Source organism: Ixodes scapularis, unplaced genomic scaffold, assembly GCF_016920785.2.
Source record: "Ixodes scapularis isolate PalLabHiFi unplaced genomic scaffold, ASM1692078v2 PGA_scaffold12__126_contigs__length_90152505, whole genome shotgun sequence".
Classification (NCBI taxonomy): Eukaryota; Metazoa; Arthropoda; class Arachnida; order Ixodida; family Ixodidae; genus Ixodes; species Ixodes scapularis.
The window spans coordinates 19,111,742-19,130,730 of NW_024609838.1; the positions used below are offsets into that span (position 1 = coordinate 19,111,742).

General features: G+C 40.1%; 1 protein-coding gene across 1 annotated transcript; it reads right to left on the minus strand.

Moving 5' to 3' along the window:
- Nucleotides 1–1,857: 1,857 nt before the first annotated feature.
- On the minus strand, nucleotides 1,858–16,625 carry LOC121047196. Its single transcript, XM_042289340.1, has 7 exons — nucleotides 16,602–16,625; nucleotides 15,259–15,351; nucleotides 11,711–11,752; nucleotides 9,908–9,949; nucleotides 8,552–8,572; nucleotides 2,891–2,953; nucleotides 1,858–2,323 (listed from the first exon to the last, which is right to left on the minus strand). The coding sequence occupies exons 1-7, from the start codon at nucleotides 16,623–16,625 to the stop codon at nucleotides 2,189–2,191; spliced, it is 420 nt and encodes a 139-aa protein (XP_042145274.1). The 3' UTR covers nucleotides 1,858–2,188.
- Nucleotides 16,626–18,989: the final 2,364 nt, after the last annotated feature.

The following is an 18,989-nucleotide window of genomic DNA, read 5'->3' on the forward strand; positions in this document are numbered from 1 at the left end:
TGTGCCTCGATTCGAAGTTCGCAAAATCAAACATCCAGACTTTGACTAAGGATGTTTAGCAAAAGTATTTCTTCAACCAATGAAAAGAACCCGTTAAATTCTGTGTCGTAAAAAACGGGTCTACAATGTAACATGACCTAATAAATATTTAGAATAAACGCCAGCAAGCTCCTCTTTAATAATAATCTCTAGTTCAGTTGCCATGCAAAAGTTAGGAACTTCAAAATACCACCTCCATCGATGTCAAAGAAAAAAAACTTACATATTCACTACCAAGCGCACGCTATCCCAGCCACTCCATCAAATGAACATTTCCGTAGATAACGCAACCATTCTACACGTCACGTGAAACTCGCAAAGCCTGGGATTGGCTTCGCTTGCTGCGAGGGTTCTCAGCGGTCCATCGTAAGTCGAAATAGACTAGAACGACATGCATAAGCTCCTCGTAGGAGACGGCTCTCGACTCCGGTCTGAGCCGGCGGCGTTTATCACCGTGTAATCTAGTCCGGATCGAGGGATTCCCAACCGCTGGTTTCTGAAAAAGAAAAATTAAGTCCGCGGGAAGGCGGGGGACTTCGGTCCTTTTCTCGCCCACTTTATGTTGATATCAGTCGTTTGTTTTTATTCTGTGTATTATTACTTCCAGTTTTGTTACCGCTAGCTTTTTTTCGATTGTGGCACTGCGTCAGGCGGGTCGGCATTGAGCCTTCCTCCAGCGAATTGGACACGGCAGGCTCAGAGGTCAGTGACCCCCTCGGAGACCCATAACCGTTTGCGTCTTATCTCTCCCTCCACCAATTCCGATCGGGGCATTGGGTCGTCCTCGAACTTGGTACGAGCGTTGGTATTGGGACACACGTCCTTCCACGAGTGGAACACTGTGCGGCTATCAGATTACCCGTAGTAAATCAGAGGCTTTTTTTCCCTGCTTATAAGGGTTTATGTTATTTACGCGGCTCTGTACACTGGGTTCGTGAATGGTGGATGATATTGCGAAGGGAGTGGGTGTCTCGACGGAAACTGTCTTGCTGCTATCCTGATAATGGCTCTACTCAAAACGATCAAGTCTTTTGAAAGTGATGATCAACGTTTTACGCAAACGCGAGCAAAGCGTCTGCTTGTGTTCTTGGAACTATCGGAGATTATTTTATTTTCTGAGTATCAATTTCCATGTGCTTGGTAGATTCGTGCTTTGTCATAACTTGTTTTTGGAACATGATGGTGAACCCCGAGATTAATGTGAGGCTGTGGCCCAACCCCGTCTTGAGGTTTACCATCATGTTTAGTATACACCAGCGCGCCTGCATTTTAAGGGTTTATTTTGTAAAGTATCACTTGTTCTTAGCATAAAAAAGCAAATTAGATAAAAACATGTCAAAAGTGCGCTAGAAATAATTGTCAATCAGCAGAGTATCCTTCATAAATGTTACCAGGTTTTTTTTAAGACTATTGTACCGTCTTGAATGTTGAATTATTGCAAGTAATTTTTTCGCAGCAGCCAACTGGGTATATTTTGTTTATTCCTTGTGTGGGGAAACGGGGGGGAGGGGGGGGGGGTATTCTACGCGAATAGCGGAATAAATTTCTTTTCTCACAAAAGTAGTTGAAGGCAGACTTATGCAGGCGCCCTACACTGTGCCTTTATAGTTGACCATGCTTCAACATCACAATTGGTCAAAGTCTTATTGCAACTCACAAATTAAAAGCAAGACGCGGCTTATTAAGTTTTCGCTGTTGTCTACATGATTTGTTTTAGGGTTTTCTTGATGGCTAACATTGAAATTTAATTTGTTCTGCGCGATAAGTAGATGCTGTTCACTTTACACGCCTGACGTAGGCTGTCGGTTAACATAGTGCGCGAAATTAGAGTCATTTTAACGATTCAACAAAAATCTGTTTTTTTTTCTTCTCACCTTTAGATTCACGCTTGAATGCTTGTTGGTTAAGATTGCACCTTCTCATCATGACCTACTGCGTCGAGTACAAGCCATTGTGCTTTAGTAACTATCTTTCTCTAACTATGACGTTCTTGCATTAGGTCAAAGTTAACGATGGTTAGATCCCTTGAGCCCGACGGTGGTGAACATTTTCCATTTTCTTTAAAATGGTGAAGTCGATGGAGATGCTGGTGCAGTCTTCGCAGTGCCTGTAGCGTCTGATTTCGAGCTCGGAAGATTCTTGGTTAGATTCAGAAGTCGTCGTCATTGACGTCGTAGTCATCCATGATAACCTGGGCATAGTGTTCCTCTATGACTCTGTCTGACGAATCATCGTCACCACGTTTCTTCCGCTTTCCAAGGTTGATAGGCGTCTGTCGTGGATTCTGTATAAAACGCAGACAACTGTTAAAAGCTTTTAGTACACAAGCTTCAATATACAATTTCTGTTCAGCCTTGATGTGCATAATCGAATGCAAAAACCTCTAGTTGCTTGGACTATAGCACATTGTATTCTAGAAGAACAAATATGTAACCATGCTTCACATAACTTAACTGCCATGGCTCGGATTATAAAACCTGAAATTCGTAAGACTCCAGAAGGTATAACCTGCAATTCAGAAGTATTCAGAAGGTATAATTAGTATACCCGAAGGACACTCTCAAGTGGAGTATAAAGAAAAGTTATCTAGAAATTGTCTATTTATGTTCATCTTGCAATTCATTTTGATATTATGTAGTTCTAGGGAAATTTTACTGCATTCCGGTTATGCGAATATTGTTGACTCGTAATGAAACACTTTAGATTTAATAAAAAAAAATACCATAGTGCCGGATGCTGCTCTTTATACTGGGCTTGAGATAGGTAGGATCTCTGAGATTTGCTAAGATAAAATAATAAATTTAGGAAATTATTGTATATAACTTAACCAAAACAAATAAGTGGTACTTACATCAATGCAAGCTGCGAGGATACAGAATGCTTCCTCTATTGTGATGTTTGAAGCGAGTGAATTCTGCAAGAGAAGCAAGGGTTAAACAAAGAAGAACATTGCTTTATGCACTGCGCTGGTGGTTTCCAAAAATACTTTTATGGTTTGTAATAGATCCGCAAATATTTGGTTATTAGATATCTCCGAACTGGTGGAATCATGTCGGAGCTAAATTAAAATACATACTGGCTAGGTGGTGCAAGCACCCGCCCGTTTAAAGGGGTTCAGCGGTTTGCATTCATCCATCTAGGGGTAGAGGGGATTATATTAGGTTCTAGTGTCTGCACGCGGCAATAAGATTTTACGAAGTGCTTCAAAAACTTCGGCGTGTATAAATATGGGGAATAGGGCATGCAGTCTTTCAGTGCTATGAAACCAATATGGCAAACGGATCATGCACTTTTTCGCCATTAGAACAAACCATAGATTCACACTGGCGAATAGATACGATCGGCCTATCAGGAGCAACATAAAATAAGACGAATGTTTCGTACATCCGGTAACTTCTGTTCGCCATGGTAGAAATATGGTAGGTGGGAGATACATACGGTCAATCACGGCCCTCAACAGAAGAAAAGTGCAGACGGGCTTCTCTTTTTAACAATCACGACTCGTCATGAATGTACTATCAGAATCTCATATTTTTGGCCAGTTATGGTTTCTCATGGGGGCAATGTTGCTACTAAGCAGTCTTTTACACATTACTGAAGCATAAGCGATCGATAACAATTACAGGTACTGTAGGTTTAAGTATGTTCAATTTGATTACTTGAGAAGAAGAGGAATGGGCCTTTACTTGAAAAAGGGAGCGTGACTTTTTCAACTACTTCTAAAAGCCACAAAATTTTCAGCCGGGTTGGAAACGGGTATTTTATACTGTTCAAGATTGAGTTAACATCACCGAACTATAAACTACTTATCATTTTAATCTACCAATTTCAGAAAACCATCCCTTGTTTGGAGACAAAATAGAAGATTCCTCGGTGGGAAACGTGTACAAAGGGCGCCATTAAGAAGGGAAGAGAATACTAGTATTGGTTACAAAACATTTTAGTACTTCCAAACGTAATCCAATTACTCCTGCGATTACTTTCTAATAAAAGTAATGCGAATATTTCAAAATTACTGAAAAGGTAACCAATGGGCGCCATTAAGAAGGGAAGAGAAAACTATTACCGGTTACAAAACATTTTAGTACTTCCAAACATAATTCAATTACTCCTGCGATTACTTTCTAATAAAAGTAATTCGATTATTTCAAAATTACTGAAAATTTAACCAATTACAAGAAATTGTATTACTTGTATGGAGTACCATACAATTCTGCAACTCGTCAAATCATGGCACGCAACGCGGAAAACACTGCGAGTAGGTCATATATTTGTCCAGTCATGACTCATTCGTTTCATATTACGGCTACCGTAACATTTTCTATAACTTCTTAAGGAACTCAGCTTTACGCCTTTCCTTTCAGCTGTTTCCTCCAGCTCAAGCGCTGAGTGATGAGTAAGCTTATGTGTTCTCATCCTTATTGTAATTTGACGGAATGAAACCTAAACTCTCAAAGCATTAGGACGGCTTATACGACAGTGTAAAACATTAACATTGTTATAACTTAAATGTTTTAATATGAGCACCACATTCTAGGGATTATTGGGGCTGGTTACCGAAATGATTCATACCAGACTTAGCTGACGCAGGTAGTCGCGACTCTCATTTTTTGTTTATGGGAGAATTGAGGTAAATTTTGCACATGACCTATATGGACTATAGATTTTAATTAAATATTGAACAATAAAAAAAAATGTATCTTGCTATACCTCGTTTCACCTCAAGTGCAGGGGCAACCGACGCTACGAGCTAATGGGACCAATCAGACACTGTCAAAAGCGCACCTTCAACTTGGTGTTCTTTATGTTCCTTCAAGTGTTCTCTTATAGCAGAACCAATGATAAGCGAAGAAATCCTAGTGACTTCCGCTTTTGACGTTGCATTACCTGGTAGCGTCGGCAGCGTCGGAATTTGAGCTTGATACAAATAAAAATAGATCACGTCGCTTTTTTTTAGTTCTTCTTTGAAACGTCATTAATCCGATGGTCTTTCATTAATCGTAAAAATAGTATTTGGAACACGTCGAACTTAATTTAGAACGCATTCAACATGAATTAGACGTGCACTGGTTGAGGAGCAAAAAATAACAAAGCCTACTGCACTGACGCACTTTTTGTTTTAGGCCTGAAGTCACATACAGGCTGAACCAACGTCGTCTAAGGCTAGCGTTGGTACCTTCATGTTTTTTTTTTCATTAAATTGCACACATGTGCGAATATGTCTGAATTTACTCTTACTTAGTGCGGAAATGTTCCTAAAGCCGGTAGAAATCATGGTCAAAAATATTACTCCGACTTAACACAACAAAGATATAACATAAAGATAGATGTTCGACGGTGGTGACCCTTCCGTGTCACCAACCGCAGCCCCCTACCGAATGTCTACGAGGGTATTGACGATAAGTAGTGGCTGACGGGCTCTAGCCTCATTCGTGCCAGTCCTTACTGAAGATGTCACATGCATAGGTGGCGAAACGTCTATATTTTTGTTAAATCTTTATTGTGTTAAGTCGTAATACACTTTTTAACCATCAGATTTGTGTTCACTATAACAGACGATCTTTATGACTATGATCGTCCCATCGTCACCTGTTTGGAAATTATTATTTCATGGTACACAATCTGGAGGATGTCTCTTAATTTGGAAGCTATATAATTGTAAATATCACGTGAACAAAAAAATATTTGGTCATGTTACTGTTCAAAAGATTGAGTGCACCTAGAAAAAGTTAAACGTTTCATGTTTCTAGTTATCTCAATTCCGTCAGATCGCCGGCGGAACAGCATTAGCTACGCCTCATGACGACCTTTTCAAAGGCTAGGCTTCCAAACATAGTCTCTGGGGGAATCAACGAAGTAGATTGCTTTTAACCACTACGTGAGACCAAGTCTTAATTGCCCAACGGTAGTTTAGGATCCGCATATCCAAGAAAACAATAAAACATGGGAAACGTACAATGGAAGGCTGCTTTGTTAATTTATAACCCATACAAATGGCTTGTGCTTCTCAGACAGCTATAGCAGACTGCCAGCTTTGAGTTCATTAAAGTGAGGGGTCGGGAACATAAACTAAAAGTTGTATACCTAGTCAATACTGACAACGTATAAATATAAAGCAGCAAACACGTTTAATATATTTAGCTACTACTCTTTTCTGTCAACGGTGAGAGAGTAAAATGTTTTGTCAATAGACATTGGTACAATTGCGCCTTTGTATTTGTTCTCATTCTAAATTCAATAGAAATAAGTTTCAGTTTTAATGTGCACTTGTGTATGTTTATTTTTCTATGTATATACGTCAATGAAAAACGTTTGTTGGCTTATTGATCAATTCGCTTCCTTGTTAGATACAAGGCGGTTTTTTTCCGCAAGGGCTATGATCCAACATCGGGATCATATTGAAAATGTTTTAAAACTGCCAATACTTTTTGAGCATTTTTATAAGCGAGCGGTATCAAAACATAAATTAATAAATAAGATTTCTGACATAAACACTCATGTATAAGTTAACATACGCAACATAATAAAATTTTCTTTGTTGAATGCCAAGCGTTCCTTCTTTTCATTCGGAAGCAGTACACCGAGAAGCCTAAAAATAAGTTCAGCATCAACAGCTGTTTCGTCATTTTTTGTTCGTCACGAACTCTTAATGTATTTTTCGAAATTTCCTTCTCCAGCAAAAGTGCCTGTCTCATCCGCACCCTGCCCTGCCTAGAAACAGCCAGAGGAGGAGCAGCTCTCAGAATATAAAAACATGTAACCCAAATCTTAAGTAATTGTTCACTATATTCATGTAAGCAATGTTTGCGGTTCCCGTAAGGAGATCAGTAAACATATTGTATTGTTTTAGGTGTGCTGAAAGTGTTTTCTTTAGAGTAGATTTTTTCTTCGACGGCTCCGAAATAGGTCATCTATATGCAAAGAAGAAAAACGAAAACCTTCACCGTCCCCCCCAGCGTTGACTATACATCGTTCACCCCTTAAGCTGACACTGCGGCACGATCCACGCGTTCGCCGGACCAATCACCTTCCTTAGTGTCATCACCTGACCCCAATCTCCGCACGTGGGTTTGAGCGAGAGCGTGATCACGTGGCGAAGTATTGAAGTATGATTGCTCTAACGACCACGTACCTTTCACCACACTATCAGCTTAAGGATGAACTAAGGATATGAGGTGTCAGGACCAGAGACGTGTGCGCCCGAGTACTTCGCTCGACTAGTCCGCGGTCGAAGGGACACGGTGCTTCCGGAAGGACTGTTTTCCGGAAGGACTGTTGGAGGAAGTTTCCGAGGCTGAGAACACGTGTTTGGCTGATCTCTCGGCGTGGGCAGCACTTACTCGGCCTTGGAGTTACAAGAGTCACAAGTCCCTGGAACGTGTATCCGACGGATGTGTTTACTGCGTCAAAAAAAAAAGAAGTGATCCCTTGATTTACGCCTTGTGACATTAGAGAAGTGTCACGTGATCCTGGCGGCGTCTCAGCAGTGGTGCTGTATGCGGCAGACGCCTGTTCTGCTGCAGGTCCCTCTACATGCTAACGGTTCATGGAAGCTTCGGCAGAATTAGGGTGGCGATGCCGTGTAATTGGTTCATACAATCAAAAGGCAAACAGCACGCAAAAAAAAAAACAGGGACAAAGTAGAAGTGCACACAGGACAAGCGCTTTTCCCGTGTGCACTTCTACTCTGTCCCCGTTTTTAACGCGCTGTTTGCCCCTTTTTGTCAGGTTTGGCAGCCAGGAGTTCGGACGCCTTCATGACAGCGACACGTCAGCCCGTGCTTTTCGCAATACACAGAAAGAATAAAAAACATGAAGGACGAACACAGACACACACCGTTCTTTCATCTGTGTCTGTGTTCGTTCTTCATGTGTTTTATTCTTTTTGCGTTTTCGGTTGTGTTCAACGCGCTCTGCTACGTGTCGTGCTTTTCGCCAGAATGTCGATGTCCAACTGCCAGAATCGCGACATCCGACAGCGTGATCACACCCTGGATTTGTGACGTCGTTTGTGGCCACTTCGCAACCACCTTCGATGCACGGGCGGAAGAGAGCGCTAAACACAGGAGTCGGAGCCGCGTTCCAGGTAGCGTACTATAATAACTGCCAACTTAAAAAAAAGGACAACGCAGGGCACGGTGTCTCTCGACCATCTTATGATCGGTCTGCTGACAGTAAGATTGCGGTATTAGAGAATTTTAGGGAACCGTCTTTACACATCCGACACGGTACAATGGGCCCTCTGGTACACACTGCGCATATCGGAGTTTTCTGTGATAGCGCATGCGCAGTCCGTACACATGTTAGTGTCGTTAGTTTCGTTTAAATCCCGAAAAGGCAACGTCATTGCTGCAGCTATTCGTGTCCCTAGAGGCGCGCCTTCTGTGCTCTAAGATGGCAGATGTTTCCTTCGCATACATAAAATAAGACTAGCGGTCATTGATTCCTTCATCAAAGTTCAGAATTTTTGTGATTGAATATGATCAATGAGATTTTGGGATGCCGTACTTACCTGCCGTGTGCAGCCGTTCACCTGTTGGAAAGAATTACATCGACCGATAAGCCTAGCTTATAAGGACGGGAAACTGAAAGAAATAAACTGACAGTGCGTGTTTCAGGAGTCTCCTGCATAATGCTTGAAACACTAATCAGTTTTATACTAATCAAACGATTTTGTTTTATATTGTACACATCCTAATTTATTGAATTGAAAAAGTCTATTTATCAAAAAGTATTCAGCCTATAATCACTGCAACCCAACTTAGAGTACTCGATCTTTTGAAACATTTAAATAGGGCTTGCAACATTTCACCGTTAAAACCTTTATTCATGTAGTTAACTTGATTTCTTTATTAGGGCTAAGCAATTAATTTATTAAGCAACCGATTATTCGACCAATGCTTTAATCACGTTTAATTATTTAAACCACTTAATCGCTAAATATTTTACAAACCAAAGTAAAAATTAGGCCTCTTTCACAACGCAGACGGGGACGACTCCACCTGAATAAAGGACGAACTTTAGGTAAAATGTCCACATAAAGTAAACTCTAGGGGTGAGATTTGTAAGTACAGACAAATGCAGAAGGCCACACGTACTCCGTCCTCTTCAATACTGTGCGAGTGTCCGTTTAATTGAGCAGAGAAAACCGTGAACAATTAAAGCCCGGGGAATATCAACGAACCTCTTTGCCTCATACACCTGAAGTAGTATTCTTTGAGTGTGAGTGTCTTTTAACTAATCTCAACTAGACATTCATAATCAAAATTTTATATTCTGCCGTTTATCGCATCCTCAACAAAAACAAAACAATTTTGACTTTTTGAAGATCGTGTCAATGGAAATAAACGACACTGACTATTCGATTAATTAATCAATTAAATTTTGATGATTAATAGGGTTAAAAAGTTTAATTGATGCCGAACCATATTATTTATCTAATCAAGTTATTCATTAGTGAAGGCAATGTACATTGAATGTCGTATTTGACATTATCATACTTTTTTTCTACTTTTAAGAAATTTTTGCTGTAAATTATAAGGGTGTTCACTCTTGGCGCTATTGACGCAATTAAATGGGGAATATTCGATTTAAGCTCAATCCGAAATTTGTTACGGGAATATTTATTTTATTTCTCCTAGAGCACTGTTAAATGTATTGCCAAGTTTTTTTCTGCTTCTGCAAAAGTGATTTTTTTTTTAAAGAACAAAGGGTTATCTTTTTTTTTTCTTCAAAACGTCGATTATATTTGAAAAAGATGACAACTTTATTTTTGATGAGACTTCAAGCTGCTTGCAAACAAAGCATCCAACATGCATGCTTAACATGCATATTCATTCTGATGTTTTAGTAAAAAAACTTTACTTACGGCGCTGTTGTACTTGGGCTGGTTACACAGGATGCATTGTGTCTATTAGAAGAAACAAGTGAGTTTAATAGGATTTGTCTCTTTTTCAAACGATTCTTCTACATTCACAAAACGCCTCGCAAGTTTTTTATTATAGTGATCCATAATATTTCGGAGCGGTGAAACGGAGTATGTTGCGTCTTGATTCCGACTACTGCGGTTAAAATAATTTGAACAAACCAATAGATTCTAAACCCCTTGTCACCTAAAAACAAAAGCAATTTTGCGCATTTTTCATACCTGGCGCAAAGTAGTTGTTACGAGATTTAGTTGCCGGAGGAAAAAGAGATACTTTTGTCGTTTGGAACTTGTACCTCTTGATAAGATAATATATATCTGATCTCTAATTCACTTACATATACCTTAACTCTCAACATAAAAGAGGAAATTAGTAATGCTCCGCGAGGAGCCGGACTACTTTTACCACGGTCCTTCAGGTGGAAACCAGTATAGTTACGATTGATACGCAGTTGGTTAGATTTGAGTGGGTAGATACATATGATGTGTTAGATATAGTATTTTGGTAAGTATGACTAATTATATGTGAAATAAACGAGCACAGAGGAAAATCACGCGTTGCGATATTGCAACATTGGTGTCTAGTCCATCTGCAGGCTAAATCACTCAGCTTGCAGATGGAAGGTTTCCCCTGCATGTTCGACACCATCTTCCTCAATATTTGTACGGAATATATAAAAAATTACGATACACTTTCGTGGCAAATGATAACATTGTCAATGAAGAAACTAATTTTTATTGTCCTTGTGAAGACATTTGTTAAATCCATGATCGCGTTCCATGTTGCTGCGCCGCTTCCGTGTATATCGCGGCGAACTTAAAATTAAAGTAAAAACTGGCGCCTTGGCTTGCTGGTTTGTTTGCTGACATCTCCAAACCTCGGCTACTATAAGCACATGCCGTACCAAAGGTGACATTAATCTTAAATTCTGGCAAATGCGCTTCGTGTTTTCGGCAAACTCGAGGAGGCGCACGCAGATTTCGCCCATTGTTCGCTTAGGCAATTTCGAAGAGCCTGCGCTTGCTTATTCTACTACTGATTTGTGTCTGGAGTTAAGAAACCTTGCAACTGCAGGAAACGTACTTGAGTAACAGAAACGTTGTAGCAACAATAACCCAGTTAGAATTTTTCTCGAGAAAGAAATAATGCAGACATATAACGACAAGACAAGACTAGAAAAACCCATGAATTCACGAAATCTAGAAATTTTGCAAAATCCTACCTGCGGCAACTGAAATTCATAACCTAAGCTACATTCTTGTGGAATAACTTCCTCCAAAATGGTTGCTTCTTACGAATGATTAACGTTTCCTACACCCTATTTCAATATGCGTTGCTAGGCCCTAATACCTTCATGTTTGGTTTTTAAGACAACCTCGCTTATTTTACTTGAACAAGAATCTGTTTCCCCTGCGCTAGTTTTTTTCTCAAGTTACATTACTGGAAAAGGAACTCCTCTATTTTGCCTAATTTTACAGCGACATTTACTTCGGTAGGTTTCTCGGAGATATTTGACTTCAGGACTATTTAGCATATAAGCAAGATGATCATCTTATTCTTCAACTTATCATGTGTTTTTTTTTTTCGTTTGCATCTTGGAATATGGTAAAACATGAGTTGGAGAAAAGTAAGTTATTTAGACACGCCTCATTTGAATTTAATCTGGGGATCATAACGTGTCCCTAGACAAGATGTACGCCCTTAAAAACGGCCAATTAAAAACGGACATCTAAGGTAATTCTTACCTGCAGAGAAGAGGCTTGAGAAAGCATGCAAAGCCGGACGTTCTGTGGGGCAAAAAAGATATTTTTTAAGCAGCGAAATGCCCCTCATTAGTGAGAAGCCATAAGTAGTAAGTTTCTATCACAGGAGATGGTTTGACGTGACAGAACTCCATACCTGAGATTATTTCTAAATTTACGACCGTCCTGTTGATTTCTTGAAGGCTTTTTCTTTCTAAGTGACTGAGTCTTGACTTTTGAACACCCTGTAAGACCGGTCGTACGGCGGAAACATCTTGACTTTTTTTTAATTTATTTATTACGGGATGTGTTTAACTTATTTGCATTTACACACACAAAAACAAAACTTACTTACCTTTACGTATTTGTTTTTTTCTTACTCGAGGGCTTAAGATATTCTGCGCAGCTTTTTAGCTATTTCAACTCCAAACACGCTTGCTCATGATGTTTGCTTTTAGGATTCAAAAACGAATACAACGAACAACTAAAAGGTTTGCAATTTCATGATATAAGACTTGTAAAATAATTCGCGGCTAAAAAAAAAAACCTATAATTCTAGATGGGACCGGCATACTGAAATTCATTAGTGGCGTATTTCTTTAAGGGGGAAAAAAGAAACGATGGCGCCCTCACAGCATAAAGTAATCTCGAAAACGAAGAAGCTGATTCCAGTTTAACCGGAAGCGACTCGAATCTCAATGCAGTGACAAAGGCAAAATGGAACGAAAACGTGAGCTGGCATCTCTAGCGATATCATTTGTTGTGAAATAGTATGAGCAAAAAATTCAATAAATGAACCGAACGAATTCTCACTGAAGATAGATTATACTTCATTGTCGGTTTTCAGTTTCCCAATAAGCCGATCAATGATAAAATAAAAAAAAATCTAGATGTACAGATGGTAAATAAAAGTTCTGGCACCACATCTCCGCGATCTATAAGAAAGAACAGCGGGCAATTTTGTAAATTGAAAACGGCGTGCTGTAGGGGGTTCGCGAGCGTAAATGAGAATGCGCGTTATCTAACCAACATTCGGACGCGACCTGCTGCGACCTCGAGAAAAAAAAAAGGAAAAACAAAAAACTACCTTCGACCAGAAGCACGTAGAGAGAATTGTACGCACGAGCAAGCCTGTTTGCAGTAAATTAAATTTTATTTTTTGAAGTTGTATATGCATTTTTGTTTGACTTGTTTCTAGAGTTCTGGCTTTCGGCACGCGTTACGGTCATTGCTGTTATTGGTGGCCGTAGAGCCTACAGTGCTTTCGCAGCATTTGACACTAGAATGTTGATTTAACCGTCAGTTACTCGTGGCGAAACAAAGCTAATAATTTAATACACCCTCTATATTCAAAGTAGTCACGTATCTACCACTCTGATAGAGAAGTGATGCAAGGAGGGAAAAATGTATCGGTAATAAACGTAACTTTTACAGTTTAAATCGTATTAAAATAGATTGCTTAAGTACTATAGATACCATTTGTAGCTGTTACGACCACTTCAGATGTAGCCGCTAAGTCTGTAGCTGTGACTTTGATAATTTTATTAAGGGTAATTCTCCGACTATCTCTAACCCCTGTTTAATATCTTATGTTTTCCTAGTAGTGGTTTCATAAATTTTTAATTAAAAACTTGCTCATACCAAATATTTATTTTTAATTTTAGAGTTCGTGCAATAATGTATCAAATTTCTGCAGCGAATTTCAGGAAAAATAATAACTACGTCAGGTATCTCTAAAGACAACATGAAGCATTAACTATGCAATGCAATTCTACAAATACATAAGGCTAGCCTACGAACTACAGCCCCACACTAAGCTGTGTTTTGCATTTTGTGTTTTTTGACATTATTTTTCAATTCAGAATTCTTAATGCCCAGTAATTTTATGTATTTTGCACTGTTCAGTATTATGTTTGCATTCACAGTTTAAAGTGAAGTTGTCGGGACCGAAAAGCATTTTATTGTCCAATAAATCTCCAAAGATATCTGAGAGCTTTTATTTGCTTTTATTTCACTCATTCAAACACTTACGTCTTAACAGATTTCATTAAATTTCGAAAAGACAAAACCTTTCGAGATGCTGGTAAACCAATTTCTTCAATTATGTCTCTTGATGTAGAACATCAGTACGGAATAGCGTCTATATCAGCCTAAGATGAAGCTTGGATGGTGAGTAAATTGAAACCTGGAGAATATGACACTTCAAGGACTAAAGGGAGTGAATAAATGAAGGATAGCCTAACTACACCTCCAATTTTAACGTGCTTATGTGTGTATATGTGTGTGTGGGTTGTCGGCAAATTAAAACGAACGCCGACAACAGGCATAACCTTAAACGCTTAGTGTGTGTGTGTGTGTGTGTGTGTGTGTGTGCGCGCGCGCGCATGCGTGCGTGCGTGTGTGCGTGCGGGGGGGGGGGGGGTCTGTTTGACTCTACTCACTTGTTGGTTGTTGTTTTTAGTCACTTTTTGCAACTGCATAGGCTGCGATTGCGAGCTCGTATATATAGCTTCAATTACATGTTTCCCATTTCAATCACCAAGCGACTCTAGTTTTCGCTGGTCACTTGAAGCGGTGGTAGCTCTCAGCTTTTATCATCCACGCATTCTCCGGTGGATGGCACCGCCTTCCTTGGAGGTACAAATACGCATAATTGTGGGCGGGTCTTAAAACGTTTTATCTGCTCCCAGTCTCGACATCGGGTAGGATGGAAGCAAAACAATCACTGTTGAATATATCAAAATATTTCTCCATTTTACAACTTTAAGAATAGTTTTGTATTCATTTTACTGTAAGTCAGAACGCAGACGACGCTACGAGTTTTTGTGCGCGTGTCGTCTCCGGCTATATGGATCAAGCTCATCAATGAATACGCCGTGAATTTGTGCTTTTAGTCTCCATGTTTGCATTTTTGTGTCTTTTAGTATTTGACAACGCTATGACTTACGGTAGAATGACTTATAGCAAGTACATACTTTAAATACTGGAATTTAGGCACGACCCCCTAAACCAGTACTTGAAAAAAATTTAATACACATATTTGGGTTACCAGCTAATTGATCAGGACATCTCCGCATTATGAAATGCCTTTTAGTTCGATAAGCTTGCGGTAACAATATTAGGTCGTAACATCGTACAATTTAAACATGCGCACTCATTGCAACTATTCGTGACTTTAATTATACACTTGGCGAACAACTCAATGTTTGAAACTCGGGAGGCCGATTAATCTATCACGTCAGGGTTTGTACTTAATGTCATCTGTATGAAGCCATGGGTTGAGAACGCGTAGTGGCGATGGCGAAGCGCATTACGCGATGGCTCTATGTTGAAGCGCTTTACGGGGTCCTTGGTTGTGTCTTGCATCCCTCTTTGTCATAGTGTATTCCTGATAGTTCGTAATATAACGCTCTACCGAACTTAGACCTAGGTGCGTCTTTTCAAGTAGTTATATATCATAATAATTTATATATTGTCGCAAACGCACGCGAGAGTCTTCGTATCGTGTTCAAGTATACGTAAGAAATAGAACGCGCATATGTACGACGAACACTCACCTGGTTTAGACCTCCGATAAAGAGAGCAGATACGACGGTGACCCAGAAAAATAAAACCAAGCTTACGGTATTCCACCAGCGAAGAACCTAAAGTAAAGTGAGAATCATTTTGGGCAATTGAGGGAGCTTCATTACTAAAGCGTCTTGCGCACCAGGATTCCCGTGAATGCAGGTACTACCTGAACGTGTGCTGACATACGTGAATAGCAAATATCTGCCCTTTCCTTGTTACACTTCAAAGTCGTCACGGGCCATCTGTTTTCAGCCCTTGCCCGATTCCGGTCTGCGTATAATTTCTAATTCTTTAGGCAACGCTCTTTCGCCTTTGATAGGAAAAATGTTTAGACATGTAATAAGTGAGCGCTTTATAGAAGACAACGCGTAGGCGAGATATCACAGACACTTTAAAAACTTGATGTTTCGTTCTGGGCAGGAAGCGTTTAGAGGCTATTTCCATAAAGAAGAACCACGTTTCAAATTGCACTTAAAGTAAGAGAATATTCTAAAGATGGAGAAACACTAATATTTTCTTTTTAGCTCTTGACTCGGATTATTAAGTCCATTCTACACTTCTGCCTCCAAGTTGTAGATATCTGAAGTCAAAACCAGATCACATGTGGCACGGGTGCCTGACTACCGCCTCTAGAGACACGCTGAAGTCCAGAATGACATATCTTCGTTGCATGGAAAACGAAATGTCTTACATTTTTTATTACACTTCTGAGCTCTCGATGTCCAAAAGTATTATTTCTAAATCTGCAGGGCTAAAGATTTGTTCTTGAGTAACAAAAATCGCTTAGGAAACCCTCTGTTCGTTGCCAAATATTGGCCCGTCTCTGCGCTCTCTAAGCACGCCCAGTCGTGAACTTTTGTTCAAATCAGTCGCTAATTCAATCCCTGCCATCCACATAGAATCAGAGGAATTGATTATGTTACAAATAGTCCTAAAAATGAAATTCGTAATGAGACGATGAGTATGACGTTTCACAATTCTCAATAACCTATCGCAACATCATTATCTCTGCGACAGTTTTTTTAAAAAAAGTAGACGCACTAGAATGTTTTAAAGAAGAAATAAACAACAATGCGACCACAACAATTCTATCTTTACTTGAACCTTTTGGAAAATGTAAGAGGAAGGAATTATATAATGTGCGAAGCTTGAAACTTTGCTTAAAAATATGTACGGCGTGTACTTTTGTCGAGATATGTCCTCTTCGGTGATCATGTAAATACTCAAATAAATACCTGTTTTTTTTTGTTTTTTTTTACAGTCATAAACTAAATATCAAGACTGTTTTGTAAGAAAACCACGAAAGGATCACACGTTCACTTACCTGCACTCTTCGCCTTAACGCCATTGCAATCCTGCTTTCAAATCCAAGACACGAGGCGAAAACACGTAGGTTTCGGCCGATAACTAACGTCCACTGCGTCTGCTTTCCCGAAACTCTCGATGTTTTTTGCGGTATTGAATGAAGCGACAAAGGACACGTGTTCCGGCTTTCGAAAGGTTGTGTTTTTTTTTTTGTTGTCCCTCGGTCCTCACAAAAAAAAACAAAAAAAAAACAGAGCCAGTGGAGGACGTTCTAAAATGGCCGCGTAGGTGACATCCGGACTCGTGGCGTGTTGTTGAGCTGCTCTCTTTCCGTTCCGATTGTGTTTAGGCCTGCTTCGACATTCGAATAAATAGCATCGTGCCCTATTTTACGGGCCCATTTTATGTGCGACCTCAAGCAGACCGTTTTGATTCGGATTCCCGTACAGACACGCGTTTTCCATGCACCCTTGAGAAGCTCAAGGCAGCGTGCGAGTGAAATGATGATCCGGAGGCTGCTACTCTGTGAGGAAAAGAGTTGAGAAGCGTAATTGATACCCATTTACCATAGGGCACCGCTTCTTGAATTTCACGTCGCTGCAGATTCCCCAACAGCCCTTGAGGTCATTCGTTGACCCATGTTGAATACGCGCTTACGTGACATCAACCTGTTTCATATATCGAGCGACTTACTTAGCCTGAATCGGTGAAAATATTAAGTGATCAAATTGGCTACGTTTAATCCGCGTTTAATTTCTCTGAAATCTCGCGGACGAGCCCTGACGAAGCGTTCTCGCAGTATAAAGCCAGGCTGAAAACATATATGGCGTGTTTCATTTTAATTCCAATCATGCAGAAACGCGGGAATGCACCAAAGTGATTCCTCGTGTAGAAGGCGCAAAGATAGTGTTGGGAAAGACGGGCGATGAGATTATCATCTGCTTTTCCCCACCGCTGTAGCTTTTCGCCTGCTGCACGATAGTGCACCCCTGATGTCCCAAATGCTTCAGGTTGTTCTAAAATCGACTGATTTAACGGTTTTCGATGAAGCCCAGCAAGTCTCTCATTAAAACTTGATGTATACTTTTACTAATTAAAAAGTGAATTAAAATTTGTTAATTCTTTTAATATTTCGTGAAATTAACCGCCTACGTAATGTACTCCTGATCATATAACGCACCTGCACAAACTGCATCAGGTTTTCCTCTTACGAATTTCTGTAATAAATCTGTTCGTATTCAAATGTATATAAGTGCTTTCAAAAAGTCTTTACCGCAAGAAACCCGCAAGAATCCACTGTTACTCGCGAAGCCCCCGTTACAGCTCGAAAGGTGTTCGGCCTGACTATTTTATGTTCTTCAGTGCCTTACCTTCTTTCGATGGAGCAATCACCCAAATTAGTGCTGGCCCTAGCTCACCGATGTCGCCGCGGACCCCTGGGGATCCACAGACCACAAATTGAGAACGCGTGCCTTAGGGGCCACTGGGTAATTATTGCACGGAGCACCGACATTTCTACATTTGTCGCATTTCTAGCTGTTTATTTAACAAACCCTTGTTATGAAAGACACAAGTAAGTGACTTCGCTTCTATCCTAAATATTCAGAACAAACTGCCGCGGCACTTGTCAACAGATAGGTTGATTTGTTTCTTTTTCCTGCTCTTGCTATATGAGTGACAGTGTTCGTCTCTACAACCGAGCGCATTCGTATTCATATTTTGTCTTACGTTTGGCAGTAAATAACAAACGAGTTTGCTGTCATTGTTCTGCTTTCCAAAGATTTATTTAGGCCAACAGAAGTTATCTTACATTTTTCTTTTCGCAAGATTTGTGTAATTTATGAATTTGTAAATGCGTTCTAGAATGTATAGCCAAAAAACAGAAATTCATTTTAGAGCGCAGCTTTTAGTCACCTGCTTCCGCGTATGGCGGCGTCGCCGTCGTCGTGGGCGTAACCGCGCGCTGTATTATGGGACGTCACGGACCTATACACCAATTAAATTCCCCGCTAAATTTAGCGAAGAAACTCGGTTGGTGTGTAGGTCTGTGATGTACCATAATGCTACACTGCGCATTCAGTTTCCCCGCTAAATTTAGCGGCAAAACTAACAGTCATATGTCCTCAACACCAATCCGGTTTCCCCGCTAAATTTAGCGTGAAATTTAATTGGTGTTGAGTTCATGTGGCGTCAGTTTTCCCTCCAAATTTCGCGGGGAAACCGACCTTGTGTATAAGTCCCATGACATGAAGTCATATGACGTCATTTTCTCCGCTAAGTTTAGCAGGAAAACTGAATTGGTTTTTAGGTGACGTGGCGTCACTTTTCCCGCTAAATTTAGTGGGGAAACTTTGACGTCATGTGACGTCACAGTTTTCCCATGAAGCCGCAACTCTCATGAAGCCGT